Source organism: Micromesistius poutassou, assembly GCF_964030765.1.
Source record: "Micromesistius poutassou genome assembly, chromosome: 9".
Lineage (NCBI taxonomy): Eukaryota > Metazoa > Chordata > Actinopteri > Gadiformes > Gadidae > Micromesistius > Micromesistius poutassou.
In genome coordinates this window covers 18,812,998-18,831,179 of record NC_140279.1, presented here as the reverse complement: position 1 = coordinate 18,831,179, position 18,182 = coordinate 18,812,998, and the positions used below count along the sequence as shown (strand labels likewise).

Here is an 18,182-nt window from a genome sequence, read left to right as displayed (position 1 = left end):
TCCCTGCCTCGCCCCAGCTGCTGCATTCTGGACAACCACTCGACTGACTGATTCACACGCAGATCTGTTTAGCTTCCACTGGAGCTATCAGGATTCTCAGGGATGGGTTTGTGAAGTTCCCGAAGTAGGAGGGAGAAGAGGGCTGAAGGGAGAGGTGGAGGGCCTGCTCATAAACATACACTGGATACTGAGTGTTTCACTCCTGTCGAGATTTTGTGCCTCCTCGTCAAAATCCTTTTCATCTGCCTTGATGTTGTTAAGCATTAATTAAGTCATAAACAAGACTAGCTCTCTGTGAGTCCCTCTTTATCTCTCCCACTCTCTGTCTCACTTCTGTTTCTTTATCTTTATATCCTTCCATCTCTACCCCTTAACTCTGTATCTCCCTCCATTGTCTCAATCTCTTTCCTCCATCTATCCGGTTAAGTGTCCATTAGAGGAGAGGATTCAGATGTTCCTAGATCAGCAGGGAAGACGGCACCAATTGACCTGGTTGGTTGTATTTTAAAAACAAGACCTTCTCCTTTCCACTCCTGTGAGCTAACCTAATTATCAAAGCACGGCTGTAACAGGGTCATGCTAACTGGGGCATAGCAGTGTCCCTCACCTGCCTACTGGTGTAGCAGCTCTTTTGCTAGGCACAGGTTGGCCGTTTAGGGGACTAAGAGGGACAAGCAGGTAGGAGCGAGGGGATGAGCAGTTACAGGTTCTTGTGACGAGGGCTTCCCGCCCAGTAGGTCCTACTGGGAGTCAGAAATCATGCCAGGACCCAATCCAAGCCGTGATGCTAAGGCTGTGGTGTTACCGTGCCAACAACAGATCTCTGGACTCTGACAACGGACCTCCCCCCTCCCCCATCCCCTCCCCCACAGTTCTGCAGAGGCCAGACTGAATCATAAGGATTCCTGAGCTCAGGACCACACAGGTTCTACAAGCATCCACTTGGGTTAACTCTGCCCTGCATGTGACTCCTGCTGACCTCCAAACCCTCCCCCAACTGTCAGCCTGGCTCACGACTACAACTCCCAGAATCCTCAGGGGCGCTTGGACGACATGCTGGAACCAACTGCTGCTACCCTGGCCCCAGCGTGGGACCCGCTGTCCACCTCCTCGACCACCCCCTGTCCAACACCTCAATCACCGCCCCCCTGCACTACACAACCTGCGGTGCAGCTGGCCCTGGAGGATGGAGGGAGCAAGGCGGAGGAGGACGGGGCCCAGGCTGGGCAGGCCGGAGCAGAGTCTGTGTGCCGGGTGATGGGCCTCTTGGGCATGGGTCACCGTCTCTTTGTTCCCAAGCTGCTGGCGGTGAGGGCGGTTGTGGTTGTTAGTCTCTGCCATGTCAACTCCATGTTTGCTGTTCTGTTCTGACCCACCACTTCAAAAATATCAACCTGAGAAACAGCGCCGTCTCTAGGGAAGGCTGAGGTCTGCTTCAGCTAGCTGTTATTGGTTTGTCTGGTTCCAAGACATCGATCGAATAACCTGTTATTGGAGATAATAGCCTTAGGAAGCTTGCCCAATACTTGTTTTGGAAATGTGTGGAAGAAAAGGACGTTTTGTCTAGATTTGGAGCCACAGATGGTGTGTCACAATGAGAAGAAGGATAGAGCAAACATCAAACAGGAATCATTTTAAACACACATAGTCTCGGCACCACACCCCTGTAGGTGTTTATTGTAATCCATTGCTCTGGTATATTTCTCCTTATAATCCTACTGCCTCTGTCTTTGGCATGACAGTTATTGTGCTTGTTCTTTATAATCCACTGTAGGATGTGGGAAACGTTTTAAAGGTCCTAATCTACTTTCCAAATGTGATATTTGTTGTTATGTCTGGTATCTGGAGTTGGATTTATTTTCACATTCTTGATGAAACAGTAGGTATGTTAGTGGTGGTGAACCCTTGTTGTGATCCGGTTTAGCAGACACTCTGTTATCTGGTTAAACAGTCCCCCTGGGATCTGGTCTAATCTGGTTCAACAGTCTCCCTGTTATCTGGTTTACCAGGCAGTATATGACCTGGTTTGATCTGGTTTAGTCTGATTCAACAGACACTGTTTTAGTAGTCACTGTGATATGGTTTAATCTGGTTCAAGAGTCGCTCTGTGATATTCTTTGCCAGCTACTCTGTTATCTGCTTAAACAGTCTCTCTGATCTGGTTTAACGCTTGCTCTCAGGGCCTAAGACTTTTACTCACGTGGCATTGTAATAGGTGACTTTTAACATAAAACCGCCATTTTCCTAGTGAGCTATCTCTACTAGGGTTGTAACAATACGCGTATTCGTACCAACATTTTTCAGTACGGGTCTAACAGTTCGATGCACGTTTCACTTCGGTACGTACCGACATTTTTTTTAATAAAATTTTTTATTTTCAAGTTTTTATTGATTATCACACACTATGTGAGTGTCTTGTCTTGTCCTGCTGTTTTGTGTTGAGGACCACAATGGAAATAAGTCCTGGACTTGTGTTTTTATCCTCAATTGGTCTTTTCATTTGTGTAGGTTTGATACAATTTAATAAATCAAATCAAAATCTAATTGTTTAATAAAAAATAAAATAATAAAAACTGCTGTACCGAAAAACATACCAAACCGTGATTTAAAAGCCGAGGTACGTACCGAATCGTGACTTTTGTGTATCGTTACACCCCTAATCTCTCAAGTATGGTTTTCAGGTACTCTATACACCACTGTTTAACAGTCACTCTGTGATTGAGCAGTGGTTGATCATCCGGTTCAACAGTTAACACTATGATCTGTTTCAGATAGAATCCATACAGGGATCTGGTTCAACAAAAGAGGATACAGACTGAAGGTAAAACTGGATTATTTTGTTCCCCCAGACGTCCAAGGAGGACCTGCTTCAAGCGGACTTTGAAGGAGCACTGAAGTTCTTCAGAGTGCAGCTTCCCAAGCGCTACAGAGCTGCAGAGAACGCTCGCAGACTCATGGAGCAGGCCTGCAACATCAAGGTAGCGCACACACACACACACACACACACACACACACACACACACACACACACACACACACACACACACACACACACACACACACACACACACACACACACACACACACACACACACACACACACGTGTTTGTGTGTGGCCATTAGATAAACCGTGCGGAACAGGGAGATGGAAATGATTGCGATTAAGATTACCCTGTGTGTGTGTGTGTGAGCTTCGATGAAATATAAAGTATGGGATATATATTGGCTTGTTTCATTGGTTATAGTATAGATTATACATCTTTGTCCCTTAATGAATGAAGTGTCTCCCACACTATCTATCCACTTACCCATCCATCCACAAATGCTATTGTGATGCCTCATCGTTGGAAATGTGTTCAATCTCATGTCCTACAGGGACCTCATATCCTGTAGGATAGAATATGAGGTCACTGTAGGACAGGAGAGGACAGTATTTGATATCACTGATTGGGGCTGTGACCATGGTCAGAGAGACAGTTTTGCCCAGGATAAGTTTCTGCATGCAGTTGATCAATAACGCTGTAATCATTAACCAGTTTGTTATTGATTTTGGCTGGAAAAACTCTGAATGCAGACAGCTGTAGTCAAACGTCATCATTGTTGACATGGGATCACAGCAGCTATTGGACACTTTCTGTTACTTTCAAACTACTTAATGTTTTTGTGATCATAGTTCATTTTAAAAATAACCCTTTTTCTGGGTAAAACGCACAGTGACTGTTTATGATTGTGTGTACGCTTTGTCCTCGTCATTATCTTTCATTATCTTTCTCTCACAAGGAAGAGGTTTAATTTGGTACTTAATTCATGTTTTCCTCAAAGTTTAAATAAAGCTAGGCCGTGTACCTCTCACCTTGTTCACCTCCTACATAGTCTACATATTTTGCGGCGTGGTCATCAAGGCGGGATCACCAGGGCCTAAGCGGCTTACTGGAGCAGGAACTCCTGCCACCTCCGCTCCCCGGACCCCAGGGGATTATGGGAAGGAATTTGAATTCTATGAGAGAGAGAGATTCCGCCGAAAGCCTCACCTTCTCTCCCGTGGTCAGCAGTTGCGGATTTCACCGTCTCTCCAGTTAGAACTACTCATGTTGATATCACTGCGTTGTCTCAACGCAGCAACACCTCTACCCAAGTCCCGCCCCTGGTACAGCGATGTCGTCTAATCGCATTACATGAAAATTAAACCCCCAATATGTGTAGGGTTCGAGAGGGGTAATTCGGGTGCGAAATCAAGCCGGTATATTACCTCGGTCAGTGTAAACGCGTGAACCATGCCAGGAAAAAGGAGGGTATAAGACGGGCATATTTGCAGTGTAAAAACGGCTAGTGTGTCACCCCCAGGTGTAGACCTGAAGCAGCCGGTGGCGCAAGCAGCAGCCAAGCCAACAATTCAGGACCTTCCGCTCGAAATGAAGAGTCACTGTGATCCATCTAACAGGATACTTCCTGTCTCAAAGCACACACACAGCAGTTGTGTGTAACTGAAGCTTATCTGAGTGAGAGCAGTGCTCGGATAACATGTACGCCCAGGAGAGAGAGAGAGAGAGAGAGAGAGAGAGAGAGAGAGAGAGAGAGAGAGAGAGAGAGAGAGAGAGAGAGAGAGAGAGAGAGAGAGAGAGAGAGAGAGAGAGAGAGAGAGAGAGAGAGAGAGAGAGAGAGAGAGAGAGAGAGAGAGAGAGAGAGAGAGAGAGAGAGAGAGAAAAAACAGACAAACAGGTGTTTTGTTCTCTCTTTCTAGTCCCTCCTTCCCCCTGGGAAGGAGGAGAGGGGCGTGACTTGAGGCTGTATTGAGTGGAGCTCCGTCGGTCACTCTCGCGTCTCTCTTCTCTCGTCTCCTCTCTTTCGAATCCTCTCCTCCAATCCTACCCTGTCTCCTTGTCTCTCTTGTCTCATTTCCTCTCTGCTCCGGTGGTCTCTTCGGTTGTAGTGAAGGCAGTGTGAGGAGGTGAGGAGGGGGGGTTCGGGGGTCAGGATGATGGAGGAGGTGTCCATCAGTGTGGCCTACAACGCCCATGTGCTCAACCAGCTGGTAGAGGAGGATGTGCTGGTGAACATGCTGGCACATACCAAACGGAACCGGCCTGGGGTAGGTCTGCCTGCTGCCTTACCTCTCTCTACCGCACTCTCTCTATCCCTATGTATTGCTACTTCTTTTACTACTCTCGACCTCCTTACCTCTCTCTCTTAACCTCTGTATGTTTTTCTTTACCTCTTTCTCTCTTTATCTCTCTCTGTCTCTCTTTCTTTGCCTCTCTCTCTTTATGTCGGTGTCTCTCTGTCGTATTGTGTTCTAGCTGACTAGAGATACACTTGGTTCTTGTAAATCGTACGCAAGTTTCCCGGCATGTAATAGATCGGGTAGATTAGTGTGTTTGTCTGTGTGTATATGTGTTTGGTGTATAAGAAAATATTGTTGAAAGCCAAAAAATAGGACAGCTGCTTCCTTTTTTAAATCAAATCATCTTTGCAAGCAGACATGAGAATACATTTCAGAGACATTTCTGGTGGTTCTTATTCATTATGCATTAACCACTGACGTAACTCGTAACTTGTTGCTTTGAGATTGTAAATTATTACAGGAGCAAACTGCGGATTCACACAGGTGTATCCAAGGGGTAACATAGATGCCTGTAGCCGTGTTCACTGCTAGCATTCATCACCAAACCTTGCGATTTGAAGTGCCAGTATAGTACGACGGGATGTTGTATTCAGCTGTAGGGTCTTTGATAGATATTAGTACTGTGGAACCTGCTCTGTAAGGAGGTTCTCAAACAGATATATTGGCTTTAGTTTGTAAGAGTTTGCTGGTGGGGCGGTGGCTTTGAGTTCCATGTCCTCGTCCCCCACCCCCTGTTATTACCCTACCTTTGCTACCTTTGCAACGACCAATGCTGCCTGCCACCACGTTCCTATTGCAACTGAGCTAAAGAAAGGGAGACCAAAATCTGATTTTACTAAAAACTGACGCCATCATCAAAGCAAATATCCCTCTTTCCCCTCCCCCTTCTCTGTCGTGCGCCCTTAACCTCATGTCCCCCTCTGTTTCTCTCTTTACATCCCTCTCTCCCTCTTGGTCTCACTCTCTTTACCTCAATCTAGCCCTTCTCTCTCTCGCTGTCCCTCTCTCTCTCTATTCATCTCTCACCTGTTCACCTCTCTGTGCTGTATCCCCCGCCCTCCTTGGGCCCCTTTCAGCCAATCAGCTTCGCAGTTTGTTTGTTGTAGACGAGGAAATGGGCCGCGCTGGTGCCAGTCCACCGCTGTCCGGTCCATGCATGTTGTGCTGTAGTGACGTGGCACATTCCCTTACATCATTCTTGTTGTTATTTCATGTCACGATTTCTGGTACTTCCACACTTTGGTGCAACATTTTGTACCACTGCACCTGTGGCCCTGTACATACCTGCAACACACACAGACACACAGAGAGAGCAGAGTCCAGGGGGAAGGGGTCATGTGACCGGAGCCCCTCCCCCCAGGGACAGACCTGTAACAATCCCAACAGTGGGTGCCATGGCAACACTTCATCACTGAGGGATAGCAGTAATACCTGCCTTAAGAATGTGTATAATAGATAAGACCCAGATAATATGATATGATAAATATAACATTTTTATGTTAGCCAAAACCCAGAATCTTTTTTTTGCTTTATAAACAGCAGTTTTTATTTCCGTCTCCTCACAACTTGTCTGTCTGTCTGTCTGTCTGTCTGTTGGTCTGTCTGTCGGTCGGTCGTTTGCAGGTTCCAACGAAGAAGCTGAAGAAGTATGAGAAGGAGTACCAGACCCAGAGAGTGAGCCAGCTACAGCAGGAGGACCCCATAGACCGCTACCAGGTACAGCACACACACACTCTAAGCAGCCCCATGGTATGCAGAGTAACTAAGTACTAGTGAGCACATGCTGAATGGAGTGCCAGCAGGAACTGAAGAATTAGGGAAATGCTATTATTAGATACGTCTATTTGTGATTCTGTCAATTTTGTGAGGAGGAGGGCAGCTATTTTTAGTGTTTTGAAATCACTCCTGGTCTCTCTTTTCTATTGGAAATGGTCTGTGATTTCTATTAAATATTTGTGCATCCTGTACGCATCACATGTAAAGTTCTGAAATGAATGATGTGGTTATGTATATTGTTGTTAAACAGCTTGTTGGCTTATGTAGCTTCTGTTTGATGTTTTATATAAAGCCTCAATAAAGACAGAATACTTTGTTCAGATATTTAGACTGGCAAAAACGATTTTAGGAATAGCTGCCAATGCTAGCATTTGGTTAGCACTCTTCTTCAACTTCACACGTATAGCATAATACAAACTCCACTGTGCTTCTTATTTCAGAGAACCACTTAGCCATTGGTGCTAGCCTGAAACAAATTCACCATAATTGTATAACATTTGTAAGATTGCTAATAGCACTAGCTACTAACATAGCACAAACTCCACACATATGATGGTTGAAGGTGACATAGAAACCAGTTATTGCATAACAAAAAATGTCACAAAACAACTAGAACCCCTTGGCTGTGGAAACTGGGTTTGGGTCACATGTGTGAGAGGATGTTGTCGTGGTAACAGTGAGATAGAACAGTGTCATGTGAAAGTCCTTTCCAGTCATGAGACGGAGTGATTCTCCATGTTGGCAACATTGGTCACATGCACGTATATGCATGTGCATGTGTGTGTGTTTGTGTGTGTGTCGGTGCTTGTCGTTTGTATTGACAAGCATGATAGATATATATATAGAGAGAGAGAGAGAGAACAGGGGAGACCCTAGTTTAATTTAGTATGCGCTCTTAGTTTGAAGGAGTGGCAGTTAGTCTCCATTCATGGATTTCAGTCTTGGATTGTCATTCGGTACCGTAGCCCTGTTTGATCACCTGACACAGGGAACACAACCAATCAGGTAGGCCAAATTAGAACACTATTTAGGAAGGTATAAAATAGAGTATGTGTTGTGAATAATCATATAGTGATGGTACAGAATGTGTTATGTGATGTTACAGAATACGTTATTAGAACACATAACCCACATATATTAGGGTCGTTTTTCTTCCACTTCTTTGGTGTCAATGTGGTTGAATCCGTTGTGTGTTTCTTCATGTTTAAAGTGTGTGTTTGTGTTGGTGTGTGTGTACACCTAATTGTGTGTGTGTGTGTGTGTGTGTGTGTGTATGGAATACTGTATGTGTATGTTGGCGTACCAAATGTGTGTGTCTAACTTATGTGTGTGTCGCCGTTTGTGTGTGTTTGCGTCAATATAATGTGCGCCTTGTGTACATCTAATGTGTATGTGTTGATGTGTGCAGAGGGAGAACCGGCGTCTACAGGAGGCCAGCATGCGTCTGGAGCAGGAGAACGATGACCTCGCCCACGAGCTGGTCACCAGCAAGATCTCCCTGAGGAACCACCTGGACCAGGTCGCTCACTCACTCACTCACTCACGTTGCATGTGGTTCCTCAAGATCTCCCTGAGGAACCACCTGGACCACATACACAAACACACGAGACAGCCGGGCACGCACTGAAACACACACACACACACACACACACACACACACACACACACACACACACACACTCAACTTTGAGAACATGGGAACCATCAGGATTAATAAGGCCCCCATTATAACGTCATAATGTGACAGCACATTGGATGAGATGTCTAAACACTTGCTGATCAGCCTCGTGTGTGTGTGTGTGTGTGTGTGTGTGTGTGTGTGTGTGTGTGTGTGTGTGTGTGTGTGTGTGTGTGTGTGTGTGTGTGTGTGTGTGTGTGTGTGTGTGTGTGTGTGTGTGTGTGTGTGTTGCAGGTGGAGGACAAAGCTGATGTTCTGAACAAAGAGCTGCTGAACACCAAGGAGCGCCTTGTGGAGACAGAGGAGGAGAAGAGGAGACAAGATGAGGAGACGGCGCAGGTCCGTCCTCCATTCTAACATTTCTATCTCTTCTATGGTTTTCACTATCTGGTCTTCCATCTACCCCAAAGTAGAGTCCTTTATCCGTCCTGACAAGTCTTCTATACACCCTTACGAATCTTCTATCTTCCCTAACAGGTTAGATCGGTCCTAATGAGTCCTCTATCTGTCCTTAGGAGTCCAATATCTTTCCTAACGAGACCACTATCCGTCCTACCAAGTCCACTCTTTGTCCTAATGAGTCCTCTATCTGTCCTCACAAGTCTGCTCCATCGTATGAGCCCCACAGTGATAGACTTTATTGTTTCTTTAATTCAATTATTCTCTGTCGCAGCTGAAGGAGGTGTTCAGGAGAGAGCTTGAGAAAGCAGAGTCGGAGATCAAGAAAACGACAGCTATCATTGCGGAATACAAACAGGTAGGGCGCCCCCAAAAGCAAATGTCACATGCTGCATTCAGTTTCATGCCGTACATTCCGACTTTCTTTTCAACCGCTTTGACTGATTTTGACTTTGATGAACTAGAGCTGAACCTTTTTGAATAAAAGAGGTGTCAGGTGCTGGGTTGGTGTTGCCATGGTGACAAAATGTTGTCTCTGTGTGTGAATGGGACAGATCTGCTCCCAACTGAGCAGTCGCCTGGAGAAGCAGCAGGCCGCCACTAAAGAGGAGCTGGACATCGTACGGGTGAGACGCCACTCTCACCAAGTAGCTAGCTTGATGATATTCAGATAAAAACTAGCCTTAAAGATATTCAGCTAGTATCCGAATATCTGGAACCTATTTTCCCATTGTTAGAGCCATTTTTGGTTTGATATAATGTTTGATTTATTTGTTAATATGCAAGATGGTTTTGGCCTGGTTATTTGAGTTTATTGTTTGTTTTATCTGTTTTAATTTAGTAAAAAATACAACATATTTCGCTTTTGACATGCTGGGGATACCATATTTTGGGTTAAGGAAGCGCACCTGTGTGTATTTAGGAGAGGAGTCACAGGTGAATAGGTAGACGGGAAGCGGTACAGTATTTTAACCGCTCAGTGACAGCTCTTTTGGTATTTAGAAAAGGTTTATGTTGATCCTTCATGTTTTCTTTTGCTTTCGGTGAAATAAATACCGTAAAGTCAAACAGAAGATCTCCAATCCCAAAAGAACGCAAGATAAGCCGCAAAAGTCACGACACCCATCATATTGGGACTAAGGGACTACTTTTAGGGGACATTCATTGACGTGTTGCTATTGCCCCTAAGTGTTACATTGCAGCTGCAAACGGGCTGTAAAGGCTGAAATGCTTTTGCTCAATACTGGACCAATACAAACTAGAAAATGCATTTCCTGCAGAAAATGCAGTGAGTGCTGTAGTGCAAAGTGAGGTTGAGGTTGCCACATAGTTTAAGACAATAGTTGTTAAATGGGTTAAATCAAGTGAAGGGATTAAGGGATTTGTCTAAATGGAGTAAACAATGTAAACATGCACACCATTTCAAAAATGTAAAATGGTTGGAAACAGTGAAGTGAAGAGTTAAACAAATAGCTTATGCGATCAAGTTTGAATACATTTAACAACCTTATTATTAACTATTAAGTTACGTGGTAAAGAAGGAACCGCATCTATCTCTCACACACACAAACCTCACAAGGTCTGTGTAAAGAACAGACTGAAAGCAGCAGAAAATGGGTCTTCAATGAGATGACATTGATACACAACACACAAAATAGGCATGTAAAAGATCAAAGGTAAGCACAATAAACACCTGAATGCGACCAAATTGACTTAATAACTTTTACGTTAAACACCGTTACCGTTTAAGTTTGACATCGTGTTTCTAGGCTCAATATTGACGTTGTTTAGGCTCTGTGACCTCCGCCATTTTTAGCTTTGCCTTGAGCTATCGCTAACTAGTCACCTCGGGCTAGAGCGTCATCTAGAACGTGCTCACGCTAGAGCCTCAAAGTATAGATGTTATCGAAATTTTGTTTCCGGATTATTGAAGATACAAGTGTGTTGATTTGTTAAGCCCAGTTCAGACCAAAGATTTGCGACGCAACGACTTGCAACGAGACGGTTTTAGAACGTCGCAGGGGAAAAGTTGCAGCAGTGAGAACTGGTCGTCGCAAGGAGTCGCCAAAGATTGAACATGTCAAATCGCCAGGTCCAGTTTTAGAACGCAACGATGTGGCTATTTCTCTTCAGCCAATCAGGACACAGCACAGAACAATTTAGGCTTATTAAATAGGCCTACAAGTTGTAGATGCTAACAGTATCTTTGGTTCCAGAACGATTGTAGATAATGTTAGGCTTGAGCTGATTCATTGACATTATTTTAACGGGACCACCGTTACCGTTACACGTTAGCCGTTGTTATGGTTACATGTAGGGATGGGTCAGAATATTCGATTATTCATTCCTGAGGGTCAAAGTCTATTTTTAACATTTGGACCGTTAACATTTTTTCCCATTCAAATTAACAAGAATTAACGGATGAAACTAATGTTGGTTCTGTAGCACTATTAGTTTTTTTATTATTATTAATCATATACAGAAAAACAATATACACAATACACAAGCATAAATATTAATATATATGCATCAACAAACATCAACAACAAAAACACGGATAGTTTTTTTGCGTTTAAGATATTAAGTGATTTCTTGCCGATGGTCCATGGCTGCCTTTGTGAATGTCGGCACACGTCGAATAATCGATTATTCGTTCATACCACCCACTGATTATTCAACCATGAAAAATTTTAGTTATTCACATCCCTAGTTACATGCTGCCAGTCCGACATGTTCCCATTCCGACAGTCCTGTGCACGTATGCAAATTAGCCATGTGCGCCAAACAGAAGAAGGGCCCTATCTTGCGCCCGGCACAATTGACTTTCTACACTGACGCATGTGTAGTTAGGTTACTATTTACAGGATGGAAGTGATGCTGATGCGGCTCTCAGCTGTGCCAGAGCGTTCACAGTTGCTATAAACCACCTGCCGTCCCCGCCGGTGCAGCAGTGTGAACTGCCCCGTTTTTAGAACATCTCAGCCCGTCTCGTCGCAAGGAGTTGCAAGTTGCAAGCAGTTGCGTCGCGAATCTTTGGTCTGAACTGGGCTTTAAACGTTTGAACAAAGGTTAAAGATAAAAAATTGACCAAGTTATAAAGTCTGAAGTAGTTGACGTGTCAGAGAATGGGCGGACGGCTCAGCTGTCCTCCCATTGACTTCCATTGAAAAAAAGAGTATTTTAAAAGTCGAAATTCGTAAAAAGTATAAAATATTGTGATCTGAATCTGAAAAGACGAACGCGATACCAAGCTAATCTGAACATTTTGAAATTGGAATGGAGTCTCTAGATGAAAAATGTAGGAAATTTTGTAGAGAATAAGAAAGAAGAAAGCCTAAGAAGAACAATAGTTGAGCGCTGCATGCAGCACTCACCTAAATAGTTTGTCCGCATTTGTCACTTACCAAGACCCAAAATAATGTATAGTATATGTATATGGTCTATATGTATAGTATATGTATATGGAATATATGGTCCAGGTTGAAAAGTCCTGTATGTTATTCTCTAAAGATATTAAGGTATTAGCTAGCCTTAAAGACAGGCTGGCTGGTTTAGTAGTAAGCTACTAGCTAACCTAAAAACAGCCAGCTAGTAGCTAGCCTAAAGACAGTTGGATAGGAGATGCAGGGTGTCTTTTCTACATCAATGCTAACTCTATCTTTAGCAATACAAAATACCAATCAGGCTAAACAATTTGGATGTAGCCACTCTGACTTACAATGGCACTTTGTACAATGTGTGTGTGTGTGTGTGTGTCGTGCAGAGTAAGGTGATGTCCTGTGAGCGATGCAGGGATGTGTTTAGTGCTGAGGGGCCCCTCCAGACGCTGGCCCCCAGCCAGGAGGGCCTCCGGGCCGGCCGGGCGGACGACGAGAAGGACTCCCTGATGGAGCAGCTGAGGGAGCTGGAGCTGGAGCTGGCCCAGACCAAGCTGCAGCTGGTGGAGGCCAAGTGCAGGATACAGGTAGGCTGCCGGAGGGTCTACTGTCTCCTGTGTGGTCCTGATCCTAACCCTACTGAGCTCTTCCTCAGCTCAGTCCTCAGCTCTTTGCTCAGCTCTATATTGGATAATTACAAACAACATTGCCTTTTCTACCACAGCTACCGCCTTTGTTTCTATTTGTATATTACTTTCCCATTTTTTTTTTATCTGGGATTTATAAATGTTATTTATACATTTTTATGTATTTTATTTATTTTCTTAATCTTAATCTTCTCTTATCTTATCGCTATTTGCACTGCTACAACTATGTTACGACTACTGCTACAAGAAAACTAATAGCACCCTAGCACCTTCTATATTAACTTATAGTAGATTGAATTTATACTTACTTTAATAATACCTCATCCCATTCACAAAACACAAAACAGACTAACACACACACACACACACACACACACACACACAAAAATCAGAACAGCAAAGCTATTTTATATTTTATCTCAAATATATTCAAACTTGATCAAATTAGCTATTTGTTTAACTCACTTTATTTGTTTCCAACCATTTTAATTTTTTTAAATGGTGTGCATGTTTACTTCATTGAGACTCTGTTCAAATCCCCTCACTTGATTTAAGCCATTTAATATTTCTTTACATTTCGTCTTAAACTATGTGGCTTTACTGAAACATATTTTCAACCTCACTTGCACGACAGCACTCACCGCATTTTCTGCAGGAAATGCATTTTCTAGTTATTTGTTGGAGAGTAAAACATATAATCGGACTGATATCGGTATCAGCAGATAGACAAAGCTATCGGTAATCAGAAGTGAAAAAGTGGTATCGGGACATCCCTACTATTAGCCTTACACAAACATCTTATACTGCTACCAGCAAAGCCTGAACAACTTAATCATGGCTATAGCATAACACAAGCATCCAATGCTACTGGAAGAACACAATCCTCAACCATTGCTACTAGTGTAACACAGACAGTTTCCCGTCCGCCACAAGCGTCCCCTGAACCACTTGATCATTGCTACTCACCTAACTTAACAGTTCCACCACCAGCTCCACTCGACTTGCCTAACAAAAACTGCTCTACAATTGCTACATGTATAAACACAAATCGTTATTATCTATCATCAATCCCCAATGCAGCTTAGCAGTGTTGCTGCTCACCGCCCCTTCTCCCCTCCCTGTCCCATTGTCCTTTCCAGGAGCTGGAGCATCAGAGGGGTGTGTTGCTGAACGAGGTCCAGGCTGCCAAGAACTCTTGGTTCAGTAAGACTTTGGGCTCGCTGAAGAACTCCTCCTCCGCCTCCACCTCCTCCGCCAGCACCTCCCAGTCCCACGGCCCCATCTCTCCCAAGGAGGGCACCTCTTAGGTCTACACCTAGATCCCCCACACCTGGACCCCACCGCCACCCCTCCCCCTACACCTTGTATGAAGGAAGGATGAACCCTGACAGTCTACAATGAACAGCTGAAGAGTGCGAGCTACAGAATCATGCTGTGTTCCCTTTCCATTGGTCTAGAAGCAGGAAAAGGCCGGAACTCAATGCTTTTCTGTGTTTTTGATTTGCTGAATAACTTTTTTTAGTTGCTTTCACCCTTCTGCAACATTTTGACTACTGTAAGTCCCGCCTCTAGGCCTATGGCCCACATGCTTGTCAGTCACTGATGGTTGAAACTGATTTGCTCTAAGCTTGCTATGGAATAAAATGTATTTGGTTTTAACAGCTCTCTCCTGTGGCCAGACATGGCAAATGCAGAGTGATGGCCAATTATAAATTGTTGCAATGTGATTATACTAATCAAGTACCACGCTGAATCTGTATTTAGTGTCCTACCAATAGGGACGTGTCTTACAAGACTAACATTCTTCTTCACTGAAATGGCTGCTTCATTAACTATCTACAGCTCTGCAAGAACGTGTTCAGAAATACACTCAAATCCATAGTTTCTTTATGGTTATACTATAAGTATACATAAATATGTATATGTACTAATTCTTGATGGAATTTCTTTTTTTTAATCTTTGTACAGCAATGTTTTTCTTAAATTTATTTTTGTTGTGTTACTTTTAGGATTAGAATTTTTGTCTTTGGTAATGTTGATGATCCAAATGATCCAAATAAGCACAGTGGCTTGGAAGTGAAAGCTAATATTCTTCTTCTGACCTCCGAAAACATTCCCTTAATGCCACCTCCCCAAACTAGAACAGACGGACTCTAACTACCCCCAAACTAGAACAGACAGACCCTAACTACCCCCAAACTAGAACAGACAGACCCTAACTACCCCCCGCTAGGACAGACAGACCCTAACTACCCCCAGCAAGGACAGACAGACAGACCCTAACTACCCCCAAACTAGAACAGACAGACCCTAACTACCCCCCGCTAGGACAGACAGACCCTAACTACCCCCAGCAAGGACAGACAGACAGACCCTAACTACCCCCAGCAAGGACAGACAGACAGACAGACTGACCCTAATGACTCCAGCTAGGACAGATAAATGGACAGACTGACAGACAGACATATTGACCCTCTCTACCCCCAAGTAGGACAGACTGACTGGCAGACAGACAGAAAAACTGATCCTAACCACCCCAGCTATGACAGACAGACTGACAGACAGACAGACAGACAGGCAGACAAACTGACCCTTACTATCATAGCTGGGACAGACAGCCATGTCCAAGATAAATTTCCCTTTGGACAAATCAGGTAATCTTCATCTTGAAACATAACAGACAGACTGACCTTATTACCCTAAAAGACAGTCAGGCTGACCCCCAGAGCTAGGACAGACAGTCAGGCTGACCCCCAGAGCTAGGACAGACAGTCAGGCTGACCCCCAGAGCTAGGACAGACAGTCAGGCTGACCCCCAGAGCTAGGACAGACAGTCAGGCTGACCCCCAGAGCTAGGACAGACAGTCAGGCTGACCCCCAGAGCTAGGACAGACAGTCAGGCTGACCCCCAGAGCTAGGACAGACAGTCAGGCTGACCCCCAGAGCTAGGACAGACAGACAGTCAGGCTGACCCCCAGAGCTAGGACAGACAGACAGGCTGACCCCCAGAGCTAGGACAGACAGACAGGCTGACCCCCAGAGCTAGGACAGACTCCTGTGCTTCCCCCGGCTTCTAAAAGACTGTTTACACCTTCATTTCAGTCACTCTAGAAATGCATTGTTAGCCTTCTCATTTAAATGCATCCAGCTGAACATGGTGACGTTTGATTACTTTGGTGTGGATGCCTACAAATCCCCACCAGCCATTTTTTATGGCTGGTGGGGATTTGTAGGCATCCAATTGATGACGTCATTGATTCCAATGACGTCTGTTAAAGTGATGCAAATCAAACGCACACCTTTAAGCACAGAGAGTGGCCACACACACACGCGCACGCGTGCTTGTATTTCCCTGCGACCGATAAGTAATGTTAGCATGCAGGTGTGCACACGTTGTGTATACAATTTTTGTATTCGCCTGCAGATTGTTTCTGATGTGTTTTAGTATTTTAACCATGTCCATATACAGCATCATAATACAAGTTATTTTAAGAAGTCCTCCAGCCAATCACACAGTGTCATATGAGTAACTATTTCATTTTGCACAAAAAACGCCTTCATATTTCACAGACACTATAGTTGTACTGTTTGTAATACCAAGTGACCCTTTCGTCCCTGACGTTGAGCGGAGTTCATTCTGAGGGTTAACTGAAGACGGCTGCCAAGTTTTACTCTGTTGTTTTCCATTAATGACGTCACAAATTCAGGTAAGGTTGGCGTGGGCGCAAGGTCATATTTTGAATTTTGCACGTGGCGGAAGCTGCAACGAGTCCTGATCAATATGTAATTCCTGTGCAGTATATGTCCGACCTCCAATAATAAATTTACCTTTCGATGTTCACCAACACCATGTTTTTCATTGAACACTGAGCAGACATTCAATGTTAAAGCTGAAGCTAAGAAGTAAAGTTAGCATTATTTAAGGGTTATTAAAAACAGAAGTGTGAACATTACAGAGTATCGTTATACTTGTAAGATAAGATGTACTTCATTAGTCCCTTTATTAGATATAAAAATAAGCATATTGGGGATTTGGGGTGGGAGGGTGACAACTGAAAGCTTTGTACGTTTTTAAGTTTTGGAGGGAAAGCGTCACGTTCTTGTTAGCATGGTGTGGCAGCCCGGCTCCGGGACAGCGTCCCTGGAAGCTCAGGGGACGGCTTGTAGAGGAACACTATCACCAATTTCCCCCAGATGGCGCCAGTAAGGACATTGGAGCTGCTACCAATTAAGGAGATGCGGAGGAGCAGGTGGAGAAGCAGGGCTCAGTCAGGGCTCTCCCAGCCATGTGGGTCGTGGATGGAGAGACAGGTCCGTGTGGGTGACAGGATTCCATCCACGAGGGATAGGACCACTGATTCCTCCCAGGTTTTTCGTTCTTGTGTTTTTCAGTAAGAGGCTTTATGTGATATGTTTGGAATAAACTTACCTTTTTGGCTTTTCCCCTTTAAATCGTGTCCTGTTTGGGAGGAGGCGGTTCGCTCACCGTAGTGATGGCGAGATGAAGCTTCATAACACCTTGAAGCCTTCCAGCCAAATGTGTTGAAAAGAGGTTAATTTCTCAAGGCTTCAAATGCACAGTGGGGACCCCTACTGGTCAATACAATACAATACAAATAAAATGTGAATACTTTGGTTTGAACACAAAACCAGCCCAGTGTGTTGTGTGGTCCGAATATCGACTAACTATTCATACAGTGGCTTTTGGTAATAAATATCGAGATATTTTATATGAGAATGAACGCAAGTTAATAAAGTTCAAAACAAGAAGCAAACCCGGTCGATAAATCATCAGTCCAATGTCATAGCACTGGCACCACACGAAACATCTAGATATGCCTCATATTATGGCTTACTTCTAGGATACATCATTTTACTCGTTAGACGTATTAGATGTATGTTTATGATATTAAATTGAACATTACTGAGAGTATAGTGCTGTTGAAGTGCTTTCGTAATGAGATCAATATTTCTGATGAATATGAAAATGCTTGTGTGACACAGGGGAAGAGGTACAATGCTTGGTGTAACTTGGGAGGTGGGATTAATTATTTTTATTTAAAAACGAACTGTTCTACTGCCTTTGGAGTTAGTTGGTTTCTCCATTGCGCACCATTTGGAAGTGAAGAGCATTGATTTTGAGCACAATTCACGTGTTAGGGTCATAAAGACATTGTTGGTC

The 18,182-nt window shown here is 44.1% G+C and overlaps 1 protein-coding gene across 1 annotated transcript in view; it reads left to right on the top strand.

Moving 5' to 3' along the window:
• The window catches only part of rabgap1l (RAB GTPase activating protein 1-like), a 73,892-nt gene extending 57,047 nt beyond the window's left edge, over positions 1–16,845 (top strand). Inside the window, exons 19-26 of the mRNA XM_084473309.1 lie at positions 2,850–2,978; positions 6,747–6,839; positions 8,308–8,418; positions 8,812–8,916; positions 9,251–9,334; positions 9,531–9,602; positions 12,740–12,940; positions 14,140–16,845. Coding sequence (XP_084329435.1) covers positions 2,850–2,978; positions 6,747–6,839; positions 8,308–8,418; positions 8,812–8,916; positions 9,251–9,334; positions 9,531–9,602; positions 12,740–12,940; positions 14,140–14,307 — 963 coding nt within the window. The 3' untranslated portion in view covers positions 14,308–16,845. The remainder of the gene's footprint in view (positions 1–2,849; positions 2,979–6,746; positions 6,840–8,307; positions 8,419–8,811; positions 8,917–9,250; positions 9,335–9,530; positions 9,603–12,739; positions 12,941–14,139) is intronic.
• The last annotated feature ends 1,337 nt before the right edge of the window (positions 16,846–18,182 follow it).